This window comes from Dermacentor silvarum, chromosome 6 (assembly GCF_013339745.2).
Source record: "Dermacentor silvarum isolate Dsil-2018 chromosome 6, BIME_Dsil_1.4, whole genome shotgun sequence".
Taxonomy (NCBI): domain Eukaryota; kingdom Metazoa; phylum Arthropoda; class Arachnida; order Ixodida; family Ixodidae; genus Dermacentor; species Dermacentor silvarum.
The window spans coordinates 51,391,958-51,412,901 of record NC_051159.1 but is presented as its reverse complement, the minus strand read 5'-3'; the positions used below and the strand labels follow the sequence as shown (position 1 = coordinate 51,412,901).

At 45.0% G+C, this 20,944-nt stretch overlaps 2 protein-coding genes across 6 annotated transcripts in view; both read right to left on the bottom strand.

Annotated features, from left to right (window-relative positions):
* Nucleotides 1–9,857, bottom strand: part of LOC119455503 (extended synaptotagmin-2-like) — a 78,641-nt gene extending 68,784 nt beyond the window's left edge. Inside the window, exons 1-3 of the mRNA XM_049668835.1 lie at nucleotides 9,082–9,857; nucleotides 5,199–5,240; nucleotides 1,149–1,286 (exon numbers count right to left, since the gene is read on the bottom strand). Of these exons, the coding sequence (XP_049524792.1) occupies nucleotides 1,149–1,286; nucleotides 5,199–5,240; nucleotides 9,082–9,483 (582 nt within the window). The 5' untranslated portion in view covers nucleotides 9,484–9,857. The remainder of the gene's footprint in view (nucleotides 1–1,148; nucleotides 1,287–5,198; nucleotides 5,241–9,081) is intronic.
* Nucleotides 9,858–11,554: 1,697 nt separating this feature from the next.
* Nucleotides 11,555–20,944, bottom strand: part of LOC119455502 (ubiquitin carboxyl-terminal hydrolase 25-like) — a 96,766-nt gene continuing 87,376 nt past the window's right edge. For all 5 annotated transcript variants that reach the window (XM_049668832.1, XM_049668833.1, XM_049668834.1 and 2 more), the window contains 3 exons: nucleotides 19,959–20,154; nucleotides 14,535–15,178; nucleotides 11,555–14,341 (listed from right to left, as the gene is read on the bottom strand). In XM_049668832.1, the coding sequence (XP_049524789.1) occupies nucleotides 14,982–15,178; nucleotides 19,959–20,154 (393 nt within the window). In that variant the 3' untranslated portion in view covers nucleotides 11,555–14,341; nucleotides 14,535–14,981. The remainder of the gene's footprint in view (nucleotides 14,342–14,534; nucleotides 15,179–19,958; nucleotides 20,155–20,944) is intronic.

The following is a 20,944-nucleotide window of genomic DNA, read 5'->3' as shown; positions in this document are numbered from 1 at the left end:
CAATAAATGCCATCTCCACATAGTATCCTATAATCACTTGCCTATTTCATGTCCGCCGGAAGAAAAAGGCATCTACCAACAATGTCCAATTACACCTGTCTTGAGTTAGACGACTCTCATCCTATGCCTGCAGATTTATTAACATCATCACACCACCTATCCCTCTGATGTCCTCGATTGCCATTTCCCTACCTTAAGCACCCATTCTGCTACTTTAATAAACCAGTTAGACTTATGCGCTCTGCACATTAAATGGCCTACCCAACTCCTCAATATAATAATGATGATGATCTTGATGATAATAATAATAAACATTGTTATTTCCATCTGTACACATTGACGGTGGGGTCCCAAGAAGCAAACATCAAACACAAATACAATAAATTATCAGATATAACGAAAATCTCAAATGTGTTTCATCAATATTAGCACGTAATGAATATATATATATATAAAGAGGTAGAGCTGTATCAGCTACACACATTTAGTCTACAGTGTTTACTGCTTTCCTGTCTCTTAACGTTACACCTACCATATTTTTTTTTATTTAACTGCTTGTTGGCATTGCAGGTTCCTCTTAGTCTTTGTCGGCCTCCAAGTTTCAGCCTCATAGGTTAGTAATGTAGAGTGCCCAGATTGTATACTCTCCATTTTTAGAAACAATGATAAGCTGCTGTTCATGATTTGAGAATGAGTGTCTGCACTATTGAGCTTGAAATAAAAAGGCAGCAGTATTGTCAATAAAGCCCATTTTCCCAACCACTGAAATATTAGGCATGTTTATGTTAATGCAAGCATCACTGGCAGGAAACCGTTGGGCACACAATAATAAAGAGAATATGCGCACACAGGAATCAGAACCTGTATCCAAACAAACTTCTTTTTTTTGACTATATCAATGTTTCGACATTACTATGGTTCCAATTTCATTACTGTGCCAATCACTCACGAGTAGCAGGCACATAATTCCACCCAATCAAAAATCCCTCACGAGTAAAAAGCACTCAACACCACCCACTGAGGAAAGGCTCCTACGTATAAGATGTTTTGCGAATAGGGTCCCTGACAATCAGTGCTGGGTGCCGACCGTGCATCTCCAAAGCTCATAATGTCAAAGTGTCCTAGCTGCGGGCAGAAGGCATGCTTACCACGTCACCCAGATCAATCTTCTCAAACTTGAAGCTGCTCAGGTATGCGGGCAGGGAAGAGCGCACGCTCGGCTCGATGGTCTCGAGAATGAGGTCCTTGACGTAGTCCCCAACAAACGGCCAGAACTGGCACAGGATCTGGAAAGAACAAGGTGTGGGGGGTGTGCAATTATGATTCATTTTCATGCATTGTAGTCCCAAGGAGCCTATCACACGTGTGGCAGTGAAATTAAGATGACAAATGAAGAGCAAGACACCAGAGCACCAAAAGAAGAAACCTATATACTCCGTTTCACAAATTGCAGGCAATGCCTCTCACTGTTTGCACTGACATCCAAACATTTTTTTTTTTAATTATGCAGATACCATGTACTGTGCGAATTGAAGTTACGCAAAGCATGTTGCAGAGCTGGCTATGGCATCGACCCTGCGGCAGTGCGCCTCGACCGGTTTTTTGACTCTCTTGATAACTTCAAGCAGGCGCTTATTGTGGAGCTCGTACATGCTGAGGGGCGGAAAGAATGTGAGCTTGCCTAACGGCTCGATCATAGCTAACACATTCCCCTTCCTCAGCGCCAAGTAGTGCCCCAGTAGTACACCATCCTCGAGCTGCTCAACTAAACCTCTGAGGAATGCAATGTACGAGTTGATGCACTTCGCAACGAAGCTGCAGTCTTTCAAGAGCTTCTTTGCCAGTGTCAAGAGCCGGTTGGCGTGCATGGAGTGGAAAACATGCTTTTGAATCGCTGTTCATACGGAGGAAACTACCACCCGGTGTTCTCAAGCCAACACGCCCCGATTTCCCTATGCGTGCCACCTGGCTCGGCGCAGGTAGTACGCGAGAATCAGAGGCACGAGTCGGATGACAGAGCTCGAATGATGCTGATGCCACGACCGAGTCAGCAACACGAACATGAGCATATACCCTACGGCTCAAGTTGGTAGGCACCGCCAGCCCCGTAGCCTAGCAGGCTAGATACATACACTCAAAGTGCCAGAAATTTGCAAAGAACGCTTTGTATTATTAGTGCATCACATATGACAGACATAAGTATGTGTCACATATATCAATGAAAATTAAGCCTGATTAAGTCTAACCTATAAACTTCTTCATCGCATAGTTCTATTGTCCTTCAGTAATCATTTTCAAATCCTCCTGCCGTATATCAAACAAGATCGACTCCAGCTAACTCTCTAGCAGCACCCCGCATTGAAACAAATTATGGGTTCTTTTCATGTTCAGTTGCCGCAACAAAACTATGGAACAAACTACCATACAATAGCAGCACAATAACATTGTTTTGCGCATGCAAACAAACTCTTCGTGCACTTGAATTTCAACCACAGTAATGCTCACAACATATCTGGCAATGTGTATGTTCTGCTGCAACAAACTACTGAGTCAGGTTTTCCTGACTGCTTTATGTGCCTTGTTTGCAACTTGCTAAAGCAAGAGCTTTAGTTGTTATTGTTTATTTTTTTGCTGTTTTTCATGACACATACTTCTTATTATGTTCTGTTTTAATCACCATTCTACTTAAGCACCTGCTTTGTGTGGTTGTTAGTAATATATTAATATTTTCCCCCTAATCTACGTACCCCTCCCACAACCTCGAAAGGAATTCTTGGAACCTGTTTGTATATAATTTTTATTGTAATTAATTATATTTAACAACGATTTGATTCATTGATTGATAGTTTTAGGGCAAAATTGTGTAATTATTACATGGAAGGTGTAGCAGACGTGAATATATTTACCACGTAATGAGAGAAGTGACATTTCTGCAACCTGCAGCCACAACACACTGCCGGTACTCGTGATGAAAACATGGCATGTCGCATAGTGCAAGCACAAAGGTGCAGAAATAATACGTATTCGACATAACCACACGTCCAGAAGTTTTAGCTGTAATACGTAAAGCGGTTGTGCTGTAGAAAGCATCGCATATCAAAAACAATGACTGCAGTATTTGAGTAGCTTCCACAGCGTTGACTGCCAAGTATGAAACGGAGTTGATACTGCATGCAGTTTATTGTGCGATATGCAAAAGATGTTCTCACAAATAAGACGGACACTAGAGAAGACTAGTACCAGACACCACAATGTTCTTTGTGTTCGTTTTATTTACGCGCTACAATGGCTTCACCAAATATCAACCAACTAGCCCAAGAACAAGTTGTTTTGCATTCTCACAGAGCTGGGAACCGTACAGTATTACACATGTTAGCTGCCTCTCAGTCTTTGTAACAACTTCACTGAATATCAGCACTGTACACAACTTTCAATTTTACCAAAGGGTGCTGCTCCTCTTATTCACTATCATCATCAGCCTACTGTATGTCCACTGCTGACAAAGGCCTGTCCCAGCGACCTCCAATTACACCTGTCTTGCGCCAACTGACTCCTTCCTGTGCGTGTGAATTTCCTCCTATTTTCTTCTGTGTTCTTACAGCATTTAACTTTGCAAAGCCCAACGTATTATTTTTGCTAGGATCAGTGCAATAACTGAAAATTACTAATTAACCCTCTATTGATGATTGTTGTGACGAGCAACATAGCAGAAAAAAGTTTTTGTTTTTTTCCTTGCTTGAGTTTTCGTAATGAGTACGACGTTTCTGGCTCAATGTCGTCGGCCAACACTGAACGACAGGCAGCAAGAGTCATTTGTTGGTTTAGAGCAGGAACACAGGACGATGAAGTAGAAGTTATTTTTAAAGCATGGTCAGACGAGACGGGTCGATACAAGATTGCAGGCTGCAGTGGTGTAACACATGTGATGTAATGTAAATGAAATGTACACCTATGGCTCACATATGACGAGAGCTGTCAGTACAAATTCCAAACGGAGCCATAGGTGGCTTCGGGTGACGCCCACTTCCAGTTTTCTGCTTGGCGTCTCCCCCTTATTGCCGAAAATTATTCCGCAAAATATTTTTTCTTTTCATTGATTATGCTTAGTAGTGATGTAAAAGTTCTGCCCATTTAGATAGAAAATAAACATGTTTTCCAGACATTTATAAGTGCCGTCAAATAAAGTGTTAAGCACTGGAAGCTTAATGGAATGCCATAACAGTGTTTCTGATAAGCCGAAGTGAGTTTTAAGTTGTGAATAGTTCAGCAAACCAATTAGTAATTCATTAGTTAATTACTATACTAACTTTACTGAAATCTCATATCATTTCTTTTTATAGTAGGATACAACTTAAAAAAACAGCAGTTGGCAACCAAGGCACATGGACCACGCGGGGCTGTGCTATTACACCAGCAAATCCCAGAAGCAAAAAAAAAAAAAAAAGAAATCGTCCTTCGACCTTTTCAAAATGGCATTATACTTGATATGACTGTACTTGTCATACTTGTACATTCCACTATAATATACGAGTGAGAAACGTACAAAATTACGTGCTTACAATTTCATTTTTGTGGTTACTGCCTTATTTAGGTAACATGAAAAGTTTGAAGTACAAACTATTTGCAACCTCGCAGAGGGACAGTGGCTGGCGGCTATGATGGGCAGGGCTTCACAGCAGACCTAAGTTGTATCCGCGTATAGTACAAATGTACTCCCCATGGGCAGAAACAATGGTTAATGTTGTCCTACTTTTCTTTTGCTGTGAAATCGCTTTGCGAGATAAACCAGTGTTCACAAAAGCAACTCTAATCACAGAGCATCCTTAATATGGTGCACTTGGGACCATTAAAAAAATCAATAATTCAAGGTCCAAACTAAGCTCAGCTCCAAGGGACACCAGTTAATCATCAGCTGGAAATATTGCTAGTGCACAGTGAGTATTACTGCGGAAGTGGTCTTGCTGTTATATCTGATTTAACACAATAAACGTAGATGCAGCTGGGCCTTGCTTTTTTTTTTCTTTTTCTCTTTTCAGGAGTGTTTAAAGTAACAGAGGTGATCTTAAACAGCCACATTAGGTACTCTATTCGGCTGTGCAAACACTGAACATTCAACTATCTATAGTCTACCCAAACATGAAACTTGGATCACAAGTGCATGCCGTACTTGACCACTGTTATGTAACTCCCCCACTCACCTTATTGACCCACTCAGCTCTCTCTGTATCAGGGAAGAACACCTGCATGACAGAAAAACCACCAGGTTAATTCATTAGTAGCAGCCACCACCCTTGTAAATAAGTAGTGTCCATCACCCTGAAATACTCTATTCAAGATATACGGATGTCACACTATTCTCGATCACGGTTGAGCCCGACCGGGATAATATTTTTCCATCGCAATCGGTTCCTTTGCAAAAGCTGCGAAAGGGAGCCAATCACTGTGGAAAAACTCAATTCCGATCGGGCTTGATCACAATCAAAAATGCACTGTGTGACACTCATATTAGTGAATATTAAGCAATACGGAAGTAAAACATGGCACACCTATAGTGCCCTCACTCAAGCACGGAGCATGGGTGAACACACATGACTTTTACAAGGTGTCCCAAATATCAAGCATCAAGACTTAAAAATATGCAAATGCCACGTAGCTGGACAGAACCAAGGTAATGTTGTTTGCCGTCACTTGGAGATATGCAGATTATTTTTTGCATTCTGCCTAGTTAGATAATTAGTCTTAATTAATTAATCAACTTCTCAAGCATCATACTTAGATGAAAAGTGTCAATGAGGAAATTGTAGAGCAACATGAGAACCTCCCGATACGGCTTTCTGTTGTTCAATACGTGCTACATAAAAGTGTTTTTTCCGAGCGTGAAAGAAGCCCATGAATACACGTAAAATCTAAGCGTGACTAGTCACTCTAGGCCCTTTGCGTGTATTCTCAGGCTTCTTTCACGCTTGGAAAGAGCTTTGGCTTGTCTGCATATATAAGACCATGTATGGAATACCAAAGACAGACCGAGCAATAGCACTAGTGGTGCCATCTTGCGATGGTGAGCTTAACCAGAATGCGCAAGACTACTAATGCAACAATAGGCTGTAAGCTATTTAGATGTTCATGTAAATGCACCAATGGCAACATAATTATGAACACATTTTGTTTTTGTTTTGATTTGTGTAATGACGCACATGATAGTAAATAGTGCAGTGTTACTTTCTCTTATGTTCACTGTGAAATTGTGATGATGAATGTTGCATTTATATTTTACTAATGATGTGGATGCCCACTATTGCTTAACGCCCAATACCAATGCGAGCAGCGAGAAATAAATAAATAAAATGTAGTAGTTCTTTTCTTCTCCTTCAATTGAAATAAAGTCAAACACAATAACATCTCAGATGCTCTGTGGTTGAATAAACTACCTCAAGGTGTCACTAGCAGCGCTGCTGCTGATTCCATGACTTATTTGTTCTCATATTTCCGCAAACTACAATGCATACGCAGACTTGCTAAAACTTTCTAATATAAAGCAAAATTTGCATAATCAGATAGAAATTTGGTGGGTTTGGAGCATCCTGCCATGGCATCGTGTCATACATTCATGCGATGTTCACCTGAAGGTCGACATCGCATGAATATATTGAGAACTCGTAAAGCCAAATTCATAGTCTGCACAAAACAAGCTACAGCTTTGCAAGAAATTAAATGCGATCGCTGCAGATCACTTGCACAGCATGCAACGTGGCTCTGTGTCAAGATGTGTAGGCTACGTATAAGTAGATTAGCTGCACACCATGCTGTTACAGGTAAGCCTGAACTGTGCCCATCAGGCTAGGGATTGTCTATAGCTACTTTAGAGAATGGGGTGTATTAACAGCAATGATGGTTACATCTCATTTTTGACCAACGGTTCAGCGCTCAACCCCAGTCGACCACTTCAAGGCTCCATCTTCCTGTAAACCTCTGTACTGCTCAGATAACAGGATAACCTTCCATGGAAACTACCCTCTTAAAAAAATTTACACCATTAGGGCTGACCTGGTCACCAAACAATGATTGTCATCTAATCTTTCGCGCATTTTCTTAAACACTATGTGCTTGCTATTTTCCTGTCAAGAATGTGATATTAAGCTGATACGCACAAGTTATTCGTGACCTGAAAGTAGCGGCCGCACAGTGTTACAGAGGCCCTGAAACGCTTTTTGAACACAGCAATAAAATGTCGATATATTAACGAGGCCGCTGTGAACACATGAGCCAAACATTACTGCCCTGTATGCCGCAGGGAATTTACAATCTCGTGTCTGAAAGCAGTGAAAAATTGCTTGTTCTCGCTTTTGCAATGTCGTCATGTAGCGTCATCGCAAGCAGCAGGACCCCCGACAGCAATTGGCTGATTACTACGTGATTGCCAGAACATTCTCAGTAATGCAATTATTGCTTATTTGAGTTAAATAAATGAATATATATATGTGTGTGTGTGTGTTTGTGTGTGACTGCGATATCAAAAAGATAGGAAAGCCATTTAATCTTTGCACTGGCAGCCTAAACACAACAGTTGCATGTTGCTGCGTGCGGTCTCCGAGATTAAATGCATAGCGTAGATACCGCGGCTGCCACGAGCCATCTCACATTCATCAACCTTAGGGCGGGGCCCTTGCGCCCCCTTGCCATCTCCCCTGCATAGCTTTCAATGTGCTAGTGGAAATGAAAGGAGGGAGAGAGCCGCTGGTCAGTCCGATAACTAAGTCTAAATTCGCTTGTGTTCGAAATATTCTAAAAATTTTTGCGGCAGGAGGTTCATGAGCCAATGTAATTTAATAGTGATGTATGATTAGTTTGACAAGTGCTTCAGGGACCCTTCAAAGGAAGATCGAAAGGCATGCAAGATAGATGGTGGTCATTGTCAGCGGACAAGCCTGAAAAGGTGTGAACTTAAAAAGAAGGATAAACCGAAGCAGTTGGGAAGTGGCCTACATCGCATTTACAGCATCTAATTCGTGCTAGTGCCAAACGTTGCCCTTATCCAAGAGGCAGCAAGCTCTCTATAGGGACTATTTCTGTGTGGTCCCAATTAATGACAGAGCCTACAGGATTGGTGCACGTATGTATATAGAAACTTTTTATTTGAACCTTCTTGACTTCCTAAAATGGCCTTTTTGCAATTATTTCTCTTCTTTTTTTTTGAATTTTTTTAATGAGCGCACTTATAGTTCCTTGCTCAAATGTGGAACTATACATGCTTGGAAACTTTATCATGTTTTGGTTTGTAACAAAACATGTCCAGCATTGCCTAATTGTCTCATATGTCTAATAATAATAATAACAATTTCTCATCTGCAAGATCACAGAGTAGAATTGAACAACTTTGTTGTCATGATACAGACTATTAGAAATTACATTCCCATTGTATTTTATTTTCTTGATAATTTAATTTCCAAGGTCAATTGGCTCTACTATAATGCAGCACAGTTGTAGATGTATGCAGTATGTTTCGAGTAGTTCTCGCCTTTAAGAATGTGATTTTACTCTTTAACGTAGGGTTTGGTTGTGAATTCTATACATAGGGGAGAAAGCCAGAAGTAATGCGGCTTGCATCGTCATTCGGTGCAGTACAAAAATATATCTGCTGCTATTAATCTTGCACACCATGTCAGCATATCTAACTTCCTGCGGCAGCACGAACAGCTAGTGATTACGACAGCGCATGTCTGCGCTTCAGTATTAAAGTGTGGCATCACGTATCGCAATTCAGCAAACAATACGTCCGGTAACGTCGTCGGCGAGAAGATATTTATACACATTACGATAAGCAAGCAGGCACGCGAGGCGCGGCTATTGTGCGACCGAAGATCAAGCTGTCCTACGGCCACCCGCAGGCACCGTGCATTGAAGCGTGTGTACAAACACACACACACACCAGAGAGAGAGAGAGAAACAAACAAACAAACAAACAAACAAACACGCCCACCGGGCATCGAAGGAGAGCATGTTTGACAGCATGATTTATGCACATCGCGCGTGCGCACGCGGACTGACTCACCCTTGACCTATTCTGATGTTCGGAGGACTCACCCATGCGGGCAGGTCTTCGATCGTGGCCAGGATGCTGGCCTTCTCTTGGTCGGCACTGGTGATGCCGCTGCGTATCCGCTTCTGCTCGATGTAGTTCTTCTGCGCGACGTAGGAGCCCACCCCTATGAGGAGCCAGGCCGGGCTCAGGTTCAGCCAGCCCATAAGGTAGAGGCTCCCCGCGATCAGGATTCCCTTGGCAAACTTGTACACCAGCGATCCCAGCGTGGTTCGCAGTATCTCTCGAGCCTGCTTCGCCGGCTCCGGCGGCTTCGAGGCGGGCCTCTCCATCGGCACCGGAGGAGTCGGGGGACGCTGTTCCTGGGAGTCCCGTCCCGGAAGCAACGGCTGCTCGGCGTCCGATTTTTGGGACGGGGCCTCTTGGGACGGTGCCGACGATTCCATGACTGCGGCAACTTCGTACACTCACAGTCACAGGCTAGCGGGGGAGGATTTGAGGAGCTCGCTTCGGGGCCACACCTCTTTGATAGGCGCGCCTGTGATGGTTGTTGCACCACAACACGCACACCTCGATCACACCTGAGCGATGGGCAGCAGGCTCGGCCTTGTTTACGGGCGTTGGCACGCTGTTTCGCAAGGAGCTAGGATAAGAAGTGACTAGAACTAGTGAAACTATCTACGTGCAGAGGAGTGGTGCGCGCCTTGAACGGTCTATCGAGGCACAAGCATGCAAGGCTATAAACTAACGCTCGCGAGAAGGCCCTCACGGCGCAGACGACATGCTACGGAGTGTGTGCGGGTGTGTGCTCGAATGCGCCGACGACAGCCAAAAGACGACGCAAATTCTTGCCGGGGCACATACGTCACGACTGCTCATTATCTTTGTTCGCGTCTTTTTTTGCCTATAGCGCAGAATACATTTGTACTCCAAGATATAGATACGTGTTCTTAGATTCTAAGAATAAATTTAACTTTGACTGAAGATACTTCGAGTAGAAATACAAAAACCGAAACTAGGTCGGTGTAGGTAGTGCCTCCGAAACCCGAGTGCGCAGCGCATTTTTATCTCGGAGGCTATACGCCTACCCGTTAGCGCTAGAGGCGACTTTAGAATATGCCGCGATACAACAGAACAAGAAATGCCGTGCGGTAATTACGGGGACTTGCATAACTCAACATCAATATCAGCGATCGCGCCAGTACTAACCGATTCGGCACTAGATAAAAGAAAATACAATTACTCCACAGAAGCAGTTCTTTGTAGGTACCGGCAGCGTACCACCGGCACCTTTACGCTAGTCTCGTCTACTCGTCAACATTTTCAAGCTGGAGGTACTCAAGTGTTGTGTTTAGTGCGTTAATTTGGTGCGAGCTTCATTACTGGCATCTTCTTCAAACGCCCAGTTCGCGACGCTAATGGCATTCCGATTTTAATGAACGAAATAGCACTACTTTGGCCCGTTAAGAACATTCAAAACCTTCAACCAGTTGCCGTTGACATAAAGCCACCCTTCAGGTTCTTCATATATATAATTATTCCACTAGCACGTCAAAATCGAAAAGAGTAATGACCTTTAAAACTCGCTGATAGACACTTGATTGCAACTACGCTGCAAAATTAATATGTGCAACATGTGCTAGCGAAAGAATTTTGAAGACATCTGCATTTGGGTAATGGGTTGTCTCCTTTCATTCTTTTTACGTTGGGCAATTTGCTGCAAAATTAATATGTGCAACATGTGCTAGCGAAAGAATTTGGAAGGCATCTGCATTTGGGTAATGGGTTGTCTTCTTTCATTCTTTTTAGATTGGGCAATTTTCCCAAGTGACGGGGGGCAAAGTATCAATTGTGCACTGCATCTGAAATAGACCACAGTGGGAACCTCGTTTAATGTAAGTTGCTCCGCAGCCACATGAAAAACTTTGTTGTAAGCGGCATGCATTATAACGTATGTTAATGACGGGTTATCAGCGAGCATTTTATGGTGGCATTGTTATACACGATTTAATATTTTGTTACATCCGCGTTCGCTGCACCGACATCATTGAAGCTTCTTTGATGGAAGCCGAATGACTTGGTAAGGATTTATGGTTAAAAAGTTCAGGCTTATATATAAAACATAGTCACACAAGAGGACGTTTGAGAGCTCATGTGTGGGGTCTATATTTACGGACACAAGATCTCACTGAGGAGTTAAAGTTATACTGTTCTGCTGGCGTATGTTTTTGATGACGCTGAACATGCAAAAATAAGCTAAATTTTCAGCATAAGGAATATACTGGCACCAAAAGAAATAGTTGTCAAAAATTAGGCCCCAAAAAGAGGCAATGAGTGCGTTGCACTAGATACAGAGCATGCAAAATGTGTACTGCACTGTTTATTTTACCACTAAACAGGACAAAGCTGTGACGTCAGTGCTATCATATGTACTGTTGCAATCTCGCGTGCGTGCACGTGTGTACACGTTTGTGTGGTTGTGCAGCCCAATTATTTGGAATGTAAAGCAGGCACCACTGCAACGCAAACAACGGTTTTTATTTACATTTGTACAGAAATTTACATGTCGCTAAAGAAGCAAATGTTTTGGTATAGGCACGGCAATGACATTGCTCGAGAGTTAACAGTAAAATGCAAGCTAAGTGCAGTTTACGTAATAATAAAAAAAATGTCTAAGAAGAAATTGCAACAATGCCCGTCTAGAGAGGGAGATGAACAACAACTGAAAAAAATTTAGAAACACCACTCTTCATATTGTCACTATATCTTTGCAACCTACAACTAGAAGCATTCAAAGAGGGTAGGGTTGTAAAGGGGGTACAGTGCTTGAGCACAAGACATTAAATAGAAAGCACACTCAAATCTCATCAGAAAACAAAGAAAGTTTACAAGCCTTTCCAGACTACAACATGACAAACACAAATGCATAGTACATGCAAAAGGAGTTCAATGCGGCCTGACGTCATTTGTTCGGGGACTGGGAAGCCCAGAGACAAGGTGCCATTAGGTAAAGCTGAGAGACGACGTCGAAGCACGTTCCACGGCTGCGCACCTTGCCGACCGAGACTGTGGCATGGCAGATTGTCACACATAGTAAGCTGCGTGCAGGCTTTGCCTAAGTGAGCCAAGGCAAATGGCGAGCACGGGAAGCCTGCCCTTCGACCCGATCGGTGGGATGTGCACCCAGACGTAATACCAATCTCAGCGCCACCAGGTTACTTGCAAGATGCTAGATGAAAAGGCAACAAATCGTAGAAGATGCATCAGGCACAGCCAAGTTTGCTGGTTTCTTCGACGATGTATGTCATCAGCGATAGTTGCATCACTTGTACCACACTCTCAAATGATCCGTCTCGTTAGTAAATATCTGTGTAGTTTCTCAGTTGCAGGGCAGCAACCCTCCATTCTGTGTGTGCGTGCACATACATTCAAAATAAGCCTCTCTTCCATTTACATTGGAGCACACAAAAAAATTATAAAAATACTTTCCATATCTCGTTTGTAACAGCTACACGACACCCCCGCCCCTTGGCGTACTGGCCTTCCGACTATGCAAGGTAAAACTGCCAAATGAGCATTCTGTGAATGCTCCATACCAAGGCCAGGTTGAAATATCAGGGGTGTCCCCTTACCCTAAATTATGATAACATGGGGGCCCTTTTCATGAACCATCACAGTTTGAGCCCAACATTGCCGGTCCACTCCACCCAGCCCCATCCTTATGTCAATCTAACACGATTTTCAAGGCATCTTGACCTTACCAGTCAAGCTACTGCGCACGCAGATTTAAGCGTCAAGTAAAATGACATCTTGTACGCTGTCTAATCTCATGATAACTCCTAATCGGATTACTGCAAGTGAACACTGGTTTAAATGACAATAATCATGGCTGCAGGCCGACCTAGTTCTGCCAGGGGAGAGGGTCCTTATCATACCACTGACAATACCAGCACCAACAACCACTGCACAGCATGGTGTAACGACACCGTACCGGCACACCAGCTACTACCACAAAACCCTGTGTGCAAGAGTTTGCTCGTTGCAGCCGCACCACCACTGTAAAAGTGCTGCGACATTGTGGGGGCAATGAAGGCATCCTTAATTTTCAAGCTCAACAGATCCAAAGTTCGCAAAACAGAGTTCAATGGCGCACATACACACAAACGCTCAAGTGCAGTGCAAAATCCTACAGCCTTCTTCATGCTAGCACCACAGTGTGGCGCTTGTCTGCGCTGTCTGCGCCTCTGCACATCTCAGCAGAAGTGCGGATGCAATCGGAAAGCAGACGACAAAAAGCTCAACGACCCACACTGACAAAGCTATACACTAGCAAAGGTTTGTCGCTGCCGCTTTCACAGTCACCGCAGAACTGGAAGCATTGGATGACTAAAGAACAATATGATAGATCGCATGTGTTGGCTGCTTATTCACCGGAACTAACTGTTAGACATTCGGTACAGAAACTTGAACAGACGACAAGAGAGATTCAATACTCTGCCTGAAACCTAGCTGAAAGAAAGAAGCAGAGAACAGGCTGTTGATCACCGGGTTAGTTCCCTCACCGATTGTGTTCATTCTAATTTTACACTTCGCTGTGATGCCACTGCTTCACCACTACTGGCACAGCCCACTAACCACACAATGCCAATGCCAATTAAACCCAAAAGCTACATCGCAACAACGCTCCTACTGAGGGCATCAAATTGAGCAAGCTCGCAGATGGCGCTCGCTGGTAGTGAATTGTACTATGAACCACCAGGTTAGGTTAGGCACACAATACAAGACTAGTCTAGCAATGTGTGTATGCATATGCAAGGTCGCAGCTCACGAATGCACGTCAAATTATCATAAAACAAGCTTCATACCACATAAAACTTGTTAATTCGTGCAAAGTGCAGGAAAAAAAAGAACAAAAATGGCATTTGGTTATCTTCCATTTTGGATAATGGATTTACATACGTGTCTCCCACCAGAAGACACATTACAAACAGTGTGAATAAAAGTTAGATGTCTTTACTACACACGCGCGTACGCAAGAGATTTGAGGATAAGTTGTATCTCTGAATAACACAGGGTAGAATTGTATTTTTTTTTCAGCATATATTAAACATATAACTGCACAGTGTGCATACTTCACTGAAGCAAACTGTGTCCGCAAACTCAAAAGGCGTCAGAGTCTACGTTAATTATATTCTCTTGTAGTTTGTTCTCTATTTTTATTTTATTTTCATTTATACATAATTTAGAAGCATCTTCACACCCAAGAGTACAAAAACTTTTCCTGCCTCAAGTGAAATTGTACGTCTTGTAACTGCAGCGCGCAAACGAGAAACGAGGACAAAAAGGTGAAAGTGACAGACAGGCGCTGTCTGTCACTTTGTCACAGCGCCTGTCTGTCACTTTCACCTTTTTGTCCTCGTTTCTCGTGTGCGCGCTGCAGTTACAAGATGAATAGATAACAACTCGCCCAACTTTCAGTACTTTTGAAATTGTACACTACGGACAACTGAAAAACTAAAAAATTAATTTTTAGAATAAAAATTTTAAATGTAAATTTATATCAGACTAAAATTCTTAAGACCACGATGAATTAAAATTGGGATACATAAGTGGCAAAACTGCGACGAATTGTCAACTAATGCAAAGCAGATGTGTTGTTTCAGGCCCCAGCACGGCAGCAGCACCCAACAGTGACCAAACACAGGTTCGCCCCTAGCCAGCAATTGGAAAAGGGACTCTTGCCTCTCCTACAACACTCTGACAGCAAAAAAGTTAACGGTGCTAAAGATATGGGGGAAAATAAAAAGAAATAGGGCACGTTCTTGTGTGAGTCAGAAAGATGACGGGAGTGCAGATACAAGGGAGGAAAAAAGAAATATTACACAGAGCATGTGGTGGAAGGATTAGGTCATCAAAGAACAGAGGGAAAGGGGGGGGGGGGGGGCTAGGAGAGAGAAGGCAGGCCCTCTTCGTGAAGTGCTGCCTCGAAGTGCTTGGACGAGGTGAGCCGTCGCATGGCCTGCTCGTAGGCGGCCGACAGGTTCGTCACTCGGGGGATGCTCAGCGGAGACATGGGCGGCGTGTCTACCCCGGGGTCCAGCAGCTTGCTCAACATGTCCTCCAGCTGCTCCTGCTTCTCGTCTGCGAAGGGAAGAAGAGGAACAACGTTTTTTTTGACGCCGGTGCGGACAAACTTGTTCGCTTATTTAGAGACTGCAGACGACTTTAAGTGGGCAGAATGTCGCAATAACATACCGGGTCATCTCTACTATTTGATGATAATAGGCTTCAATATTAAAGGTCTCCTGTGGTAGAAATTTCAATGCTGTCGCATGAGTTTAACCCTTTGGCGCCTAGTGCTGCTTGGGAGCAACAGCTCAAACAATATTTTCTTCCTCGAAATCTCCCGCCCCTTACACAAGGACGGGCGATTTCGGTCCAATTTTTAGTGCTGAAACGGTTGTTTCAAACAGTGTCGTCTGCTTCGTGGAGCGGTGTGCAAAACGGAGAAGGAAGCAGACGAGAGTAGCGTGCGTGCCACGCTGCATGCGCATGAGAACAAGAAATCAAGGGACACTAAAGGCAAATACTAAGTCAAGCTAAAGTGATGGATGAGTGCTCGAGTATCTCTAAGGTGTCAATACTTTATCACGACCAGAGCCTTAGTAATCCAGAAATTGAGGTAAATGCAGGACACGATTAGAGACTCCCCCGGGACATTCAAGTATTTGCCCGATGAGGAAGGCACTCCTCATTTAAATTCTGTCACTAGCATTCAACCACTGATTATAAAAACATTAATTGTATTGTATTATAAGACAGATGAAAATGCTACTTGACCAGTTCTATTTCATTTTTAGAAAAAAGAACTCACTGACATTACACCCTTGACGACGTGGGCGGTCAAACAGTTTCGTTCTCACTCGACTCTGCGCCGCTCACACTTTCGTGTTTCAGTAGTTTCATTATCGCATAGTGCTGCGCTGGTTTTGCTGGCTCGCGAAACTTGCACAAACTGCAAGTAGCAGGGAATTACACTTCCATGTGATGTCGCGGGATGCCCGAATGGTCCACGCCACTTGACCAAAAACAGCTGCAGTAGCGCATCTTACCGCCACCTGTCGGGCGCCGTTTTACTCACCGACGGCAGCAAAGGGCAGTGATGGCGTATCCAATGTTACCACTCCTCGGATGGCGTGGCGGGAGATTTGAATTGCCATAAAGGTATTCAGACCCTTCCGGTGCAGTTTTCTCATAAACTAAGTCGTTTCTTCGCACAAAACCAAGCGTTGCGAGGTTTCTGGAACGATATTTAGACAGTCAATGTTGACTTAGTATTTGCCTTTAGTGTCCCTTAAAGCAGAACACGAGGTGTCACGCCATCTCACAGTTCCGTAGGCCTCGTCCGTCCCCTATGATGCAGCTGGCTGTTTCTTTTGAAAAGGCCCTAGCCTCATGATACCATCCGTGATACAGTCCTCGTGATATCTTCGCAACAATAGAGCAAACACTGTTGTTTTAACGCGATAGCATTAAGGGCCCTGTGTCGCAGAAAATCCGGCGTCGGCGTGGGCGCTGGCGTCCGCAGCCGAGAGAATCATCCCGAACCACCCCGACCTCGCAGGTCCTCCGCGTGGCGTGCAGAGGCGCTGGTGAACTAATTGAATTTCTCAAAGTAAAATGCGTCAGAAAAATCATGAAGTACGATTTAACCACAACCGACAGGTATGATAGCGTCGGATTGTAATTTGAATATATGAGAAAACATAATTCTGCTATGTGGAAACTCAAATACAAACCCCCATTTCCAGCATTTCTACTAGGCTTGTGCGAATAGTGCTTGTTTGGTTCGAAGCGAATTTGAAGCGAATAGTAATTCTTCTCAAATAATTTCGAAGCGAATACTTCGAACAGTAGCAAGTAAAGAAAAAAAAAAAAAAACGGCAGAGGGCTAAGGTCTGGGATTTATTCAAGGAAAGTAAACAACTTAATTATTTATGAAAATCTACAAGTTTTCGTGCAAAAGCACTAGCTGTTCCACGTGCTGGGGTTTGAGGTGCTCCCTTCTGCAGATTACAAAGGCTCCTGCCGTGGAAAAAAGCCTTTCACTTCTTGTCTGGGTGGGTGGTATCGAAAGATACCTACGGGCAGCTGCAACCAGGGTTGGGTAAAGGTGGCTGCCCTTGCTTTTCCATCACACACGGGGGTCTTCGGACCGGGAAAGAAGGGGGGCCTTCAAGTACCCAGCAACCTCATCCGAGATTGTACGGCTTGACTGATGATGTGCAAGCGAACTGAAGTGTGTAAAAGCACTCCACACAGAGTCCCCTGATGGGTTTGCAGACGAGGTGCTGTTCTCACTTGTTGCTGTACCATGCTGATCAACTGGCACAGTCTCTTCTGCTGCCGTTGTGAGTAGAGTGAACGCAAATTGCTTTGCGGGTCGTTCAGCATAATAGACATCTTTGTACAGTACAGACCACTTATAACGTAACCGCTTATAGTGCAGGACCGGATATAGTGCGGTCTTTTCAGACTCCCGTTAATTTTCCCATAGCACTCCATGTATACACGTATCGCTTATAGTGCAGTTGCGGGAAACGAAATACCGGTTACAGTGCGGCTGCCTGGGAGTACGGAAGTCAGCGGAGACGGTGAACGCTCCCCTCAAACGGGCGCCCCAAGGAGTGCTCGAGGAAGAAAGAGAGACGAAGTGGAGGAGAAGGGCACGTGGTGCGAACGAACAGCCAGTGAGGCTGAAACCAGAATCTTGAGTGCGAGTCGTGAAATATCACGGCGCGCATAGCGAGCGAGGGCGACAAAACTGCCAACGCCATCCAACGCTCCGCTTCACGATAACGGCAGTAAACGAAACTTCAGGGAGCGGGCGGCGCCAGCACAGCACGGCGAAGGGCGCACGCGGAGACCGTAGAATGTGAGGGAGGAGGGCGGCAGGGAAGCGGAAGCTATTCGAAAATATTTAATATTCGCACAAGCCTAATTTCTACCATTCATTGAGCAGTGCGCCCCCGATCAATGTTCCTTGCAAAAACACCATCGAGACGGCACTCGCCTCGTCGGCAGCGGCGCGCCAAGGTGAAGGTGCAGAAAAAAGAAAGCTGCAGTTGGCCGGGAATCCTGACAAACAGTTGGGGATCTTTGAATGCTATCACGTTCCATTCTTAAAGGCAAAGTTTAAGTGTCTTCCAAGTTTTTAACAATGCATTTATTTGTTCACGCATGCACATCATGTGCAACGCAATATCCCACAACCTTCTTCGTGCAAGCATCACAGTGTGGCACTTGTCGGCGCTTTGTGCCCCCTGCACGTCTCAGCAGAAGTGCGGATGTAATCGCCGCGTCTAATATTGCTCACCGCCATCACTGTTGCTGCAGGTCATGCTGGGTTCGGCAGCACACTCGTGGATACGGTCGCCCACTGTGCCATCTGTGGCATTAGTTAAGCCTGTGCCTTTGAAGCCGTTCCCAACAATGTACAGCTTTTTTTCCATTTTTTTTTTCCAACTTGCTGCCAAGTTGGGGGTGCGGCTTTTACACAAGTGCGGCCCTTACTCAAGTGTAATAGGAATCCATTTTGCAGGTGAAAATAAATACTTTGCAGATGTACCTGAGCGACTGACACATCATGGAAAGCGAAGCTGTATAAGTGGGCTGTAACGCCCTTCGTCAGATATACCAGGGAACCTGTTGGCTGGCTGTTCTTAGCGATGATTCATCACTGACACCGTGGTCATTGCGGCTGCTTCAGGGTCCCGCACAGGCTGCATGGCTGGCTCCACTGCAGACATAAGGCTCATTCACACCGGTGATTTGAGGAGGTCGCGCAACCATTTGCGACTCGCGACCAAAAAGCGACCAAAGGCGACTGATGTTCACGCCGGCAAGCCCGGCTGAGCGCGACCTGCAAGTCGCAATCCCGGAGATTCTCGTTCTTCAGTGAGAATTCTAGGGATCTATGCAGTTCGCGCACTTCGTTCTGGTTTCATAAAGCCATGGATTTCGATGCTAGCGAAGAGGAAGACGTCGTCACTGTGCTGATGTGCTCTACTGTTGTGTTAGCCCTGGCAGCGCGGAAGCCTCCGAAGAAAACGCGACGCTGGTGGGTGCACCCGTGCCTCCGCTCGCATGAAGTGGCCGGCCATGCAAGCCGCTTCCTGCCCGAACTTTGTGCGCATGACAATGAGTATTATCGAGAGCAAGTTGTAATTTTTAGTTCGCATTGCGTGGGATTCGGTGCATAATATTAAAGCGAAGCTGTTCACTCGCTGTTCACCTTTGGGTGGCATGCTCATCCAACGAAAGGCAGCTAGAAAAACGGTCTGTGTTGTGCTTTCTTTTCCTGCTGTTTAGCTTCCAGCGAATGCGACCGCGTACATTCGACACGTTGCTGCAGCTGCTGCGTCCCAGCATCACGAGGCAAGACACCAATTACCAGCTTAATTGTAGTCTGTATGATGGCGTGGACATTGCATTTGGCGTGGAAGACACCAGATAAAAACACATAACATCACTTTCGGCGCGGCGCTGATTGGTTGGGCAGCTTTGCGACCACGGTCACGCGACTGAAAAATCGACCATGTGCGACCATTTGCGACTGGTACCTTTGCGACCAACTTGGTCGCGCGACCACTGTCAGTCGCCGGTGTGAATGAGCCTATAGAGACTCCTGGCTGACCTCCAACATGGAGCAGGTAGAACAACACGTGAGAAACCAAAATTACAGTTTACTGGCTAAAAAATCTGCGCGAGGAAGGTGTTATCTATTCGTGTAGCGTGTACGCAATATAACTGTTATTATTAACATTGATAATTACGTTCCGAAGCAAAAATTTGGAACTGATATGCTAGCTGGCCTTTAGCACACAAAAACGGCTGCACAAAAACACTGTGCCCCACTTACCTGGCATGGCAAGTCCCAGCATGGCGCACCAGCGGCTGCGCACCTCCTCGATGGCACGCGTGTCCTGGGCACCCGCCAGGGGGCTCAGCAGGGGTGCAAGGTGGGGCAGCACCGTGTCGGTCATCAGCCTCAGGGCACCCAGAGCATCCCGCAAGCTGCCTTCCTCGAACTGCCGCGCACAGTATTCATTCAGCGCCTGCAAGTCGCGACATGCATCGTGGCTTAGGGGAGGGGGGGCAAGTTTCCCAGTGTGGAACGAACAGTCCCTGAAACTAAAGCCCAAAACATGTGCGTAGTTGCCATCCTTTGAACTTCAAAATTCGTAAAATTTTACAGAACAAGGAAGGCCAAGGAAAAGGAAGGGGGCGGGGGGGGAAGGTAGCACATTTCTTTAAACTTGCCCTGAGCACAAGGCTTCCAAGCGATACGTACGCACTTTATTAACGATGATTGATTTTTAGATTTTTAGATGCAGCACACAATCGGCAACAAACTTGAAACAGCAGAGACTGACAAGCAACACACTGTTCTTTAGATCACAGTGACTCATTCAACGACTGCGCTGTTACCAATTTCGCCTGCTTCAGGCACTGGCCTGTAAGAACTTGCTCAAAGCCGGTACCCTGTTGGTGTTCCTTCACCAAGACTCCCTAGGTTACGACTGAACCTCAATATAGTTAAAGCTCAATAACCGCAATAACCGCAAAGCCGCAATAACCGGTGGGACCCTACTATCATGCTCGCCAACGCACTCTTTTACCTCGGTGGCACACCTCGAGTTTGGTTTCGGACACACGAAGATGAGATCACCAGTTGGGATTCGCTTAAACAAAAACTCCGAGACTTGTTCGGCAACCCCTACGGTCACCAACTTGCTGCGCAGAGGGCGTTATCCGGCCGTGTGCAGACGTCCACAGAGCCCTACGTCACGTACATTCAGGACATCTTGGCTCTGTGCCGCAAAGTTGACGCACACATGACTGAGC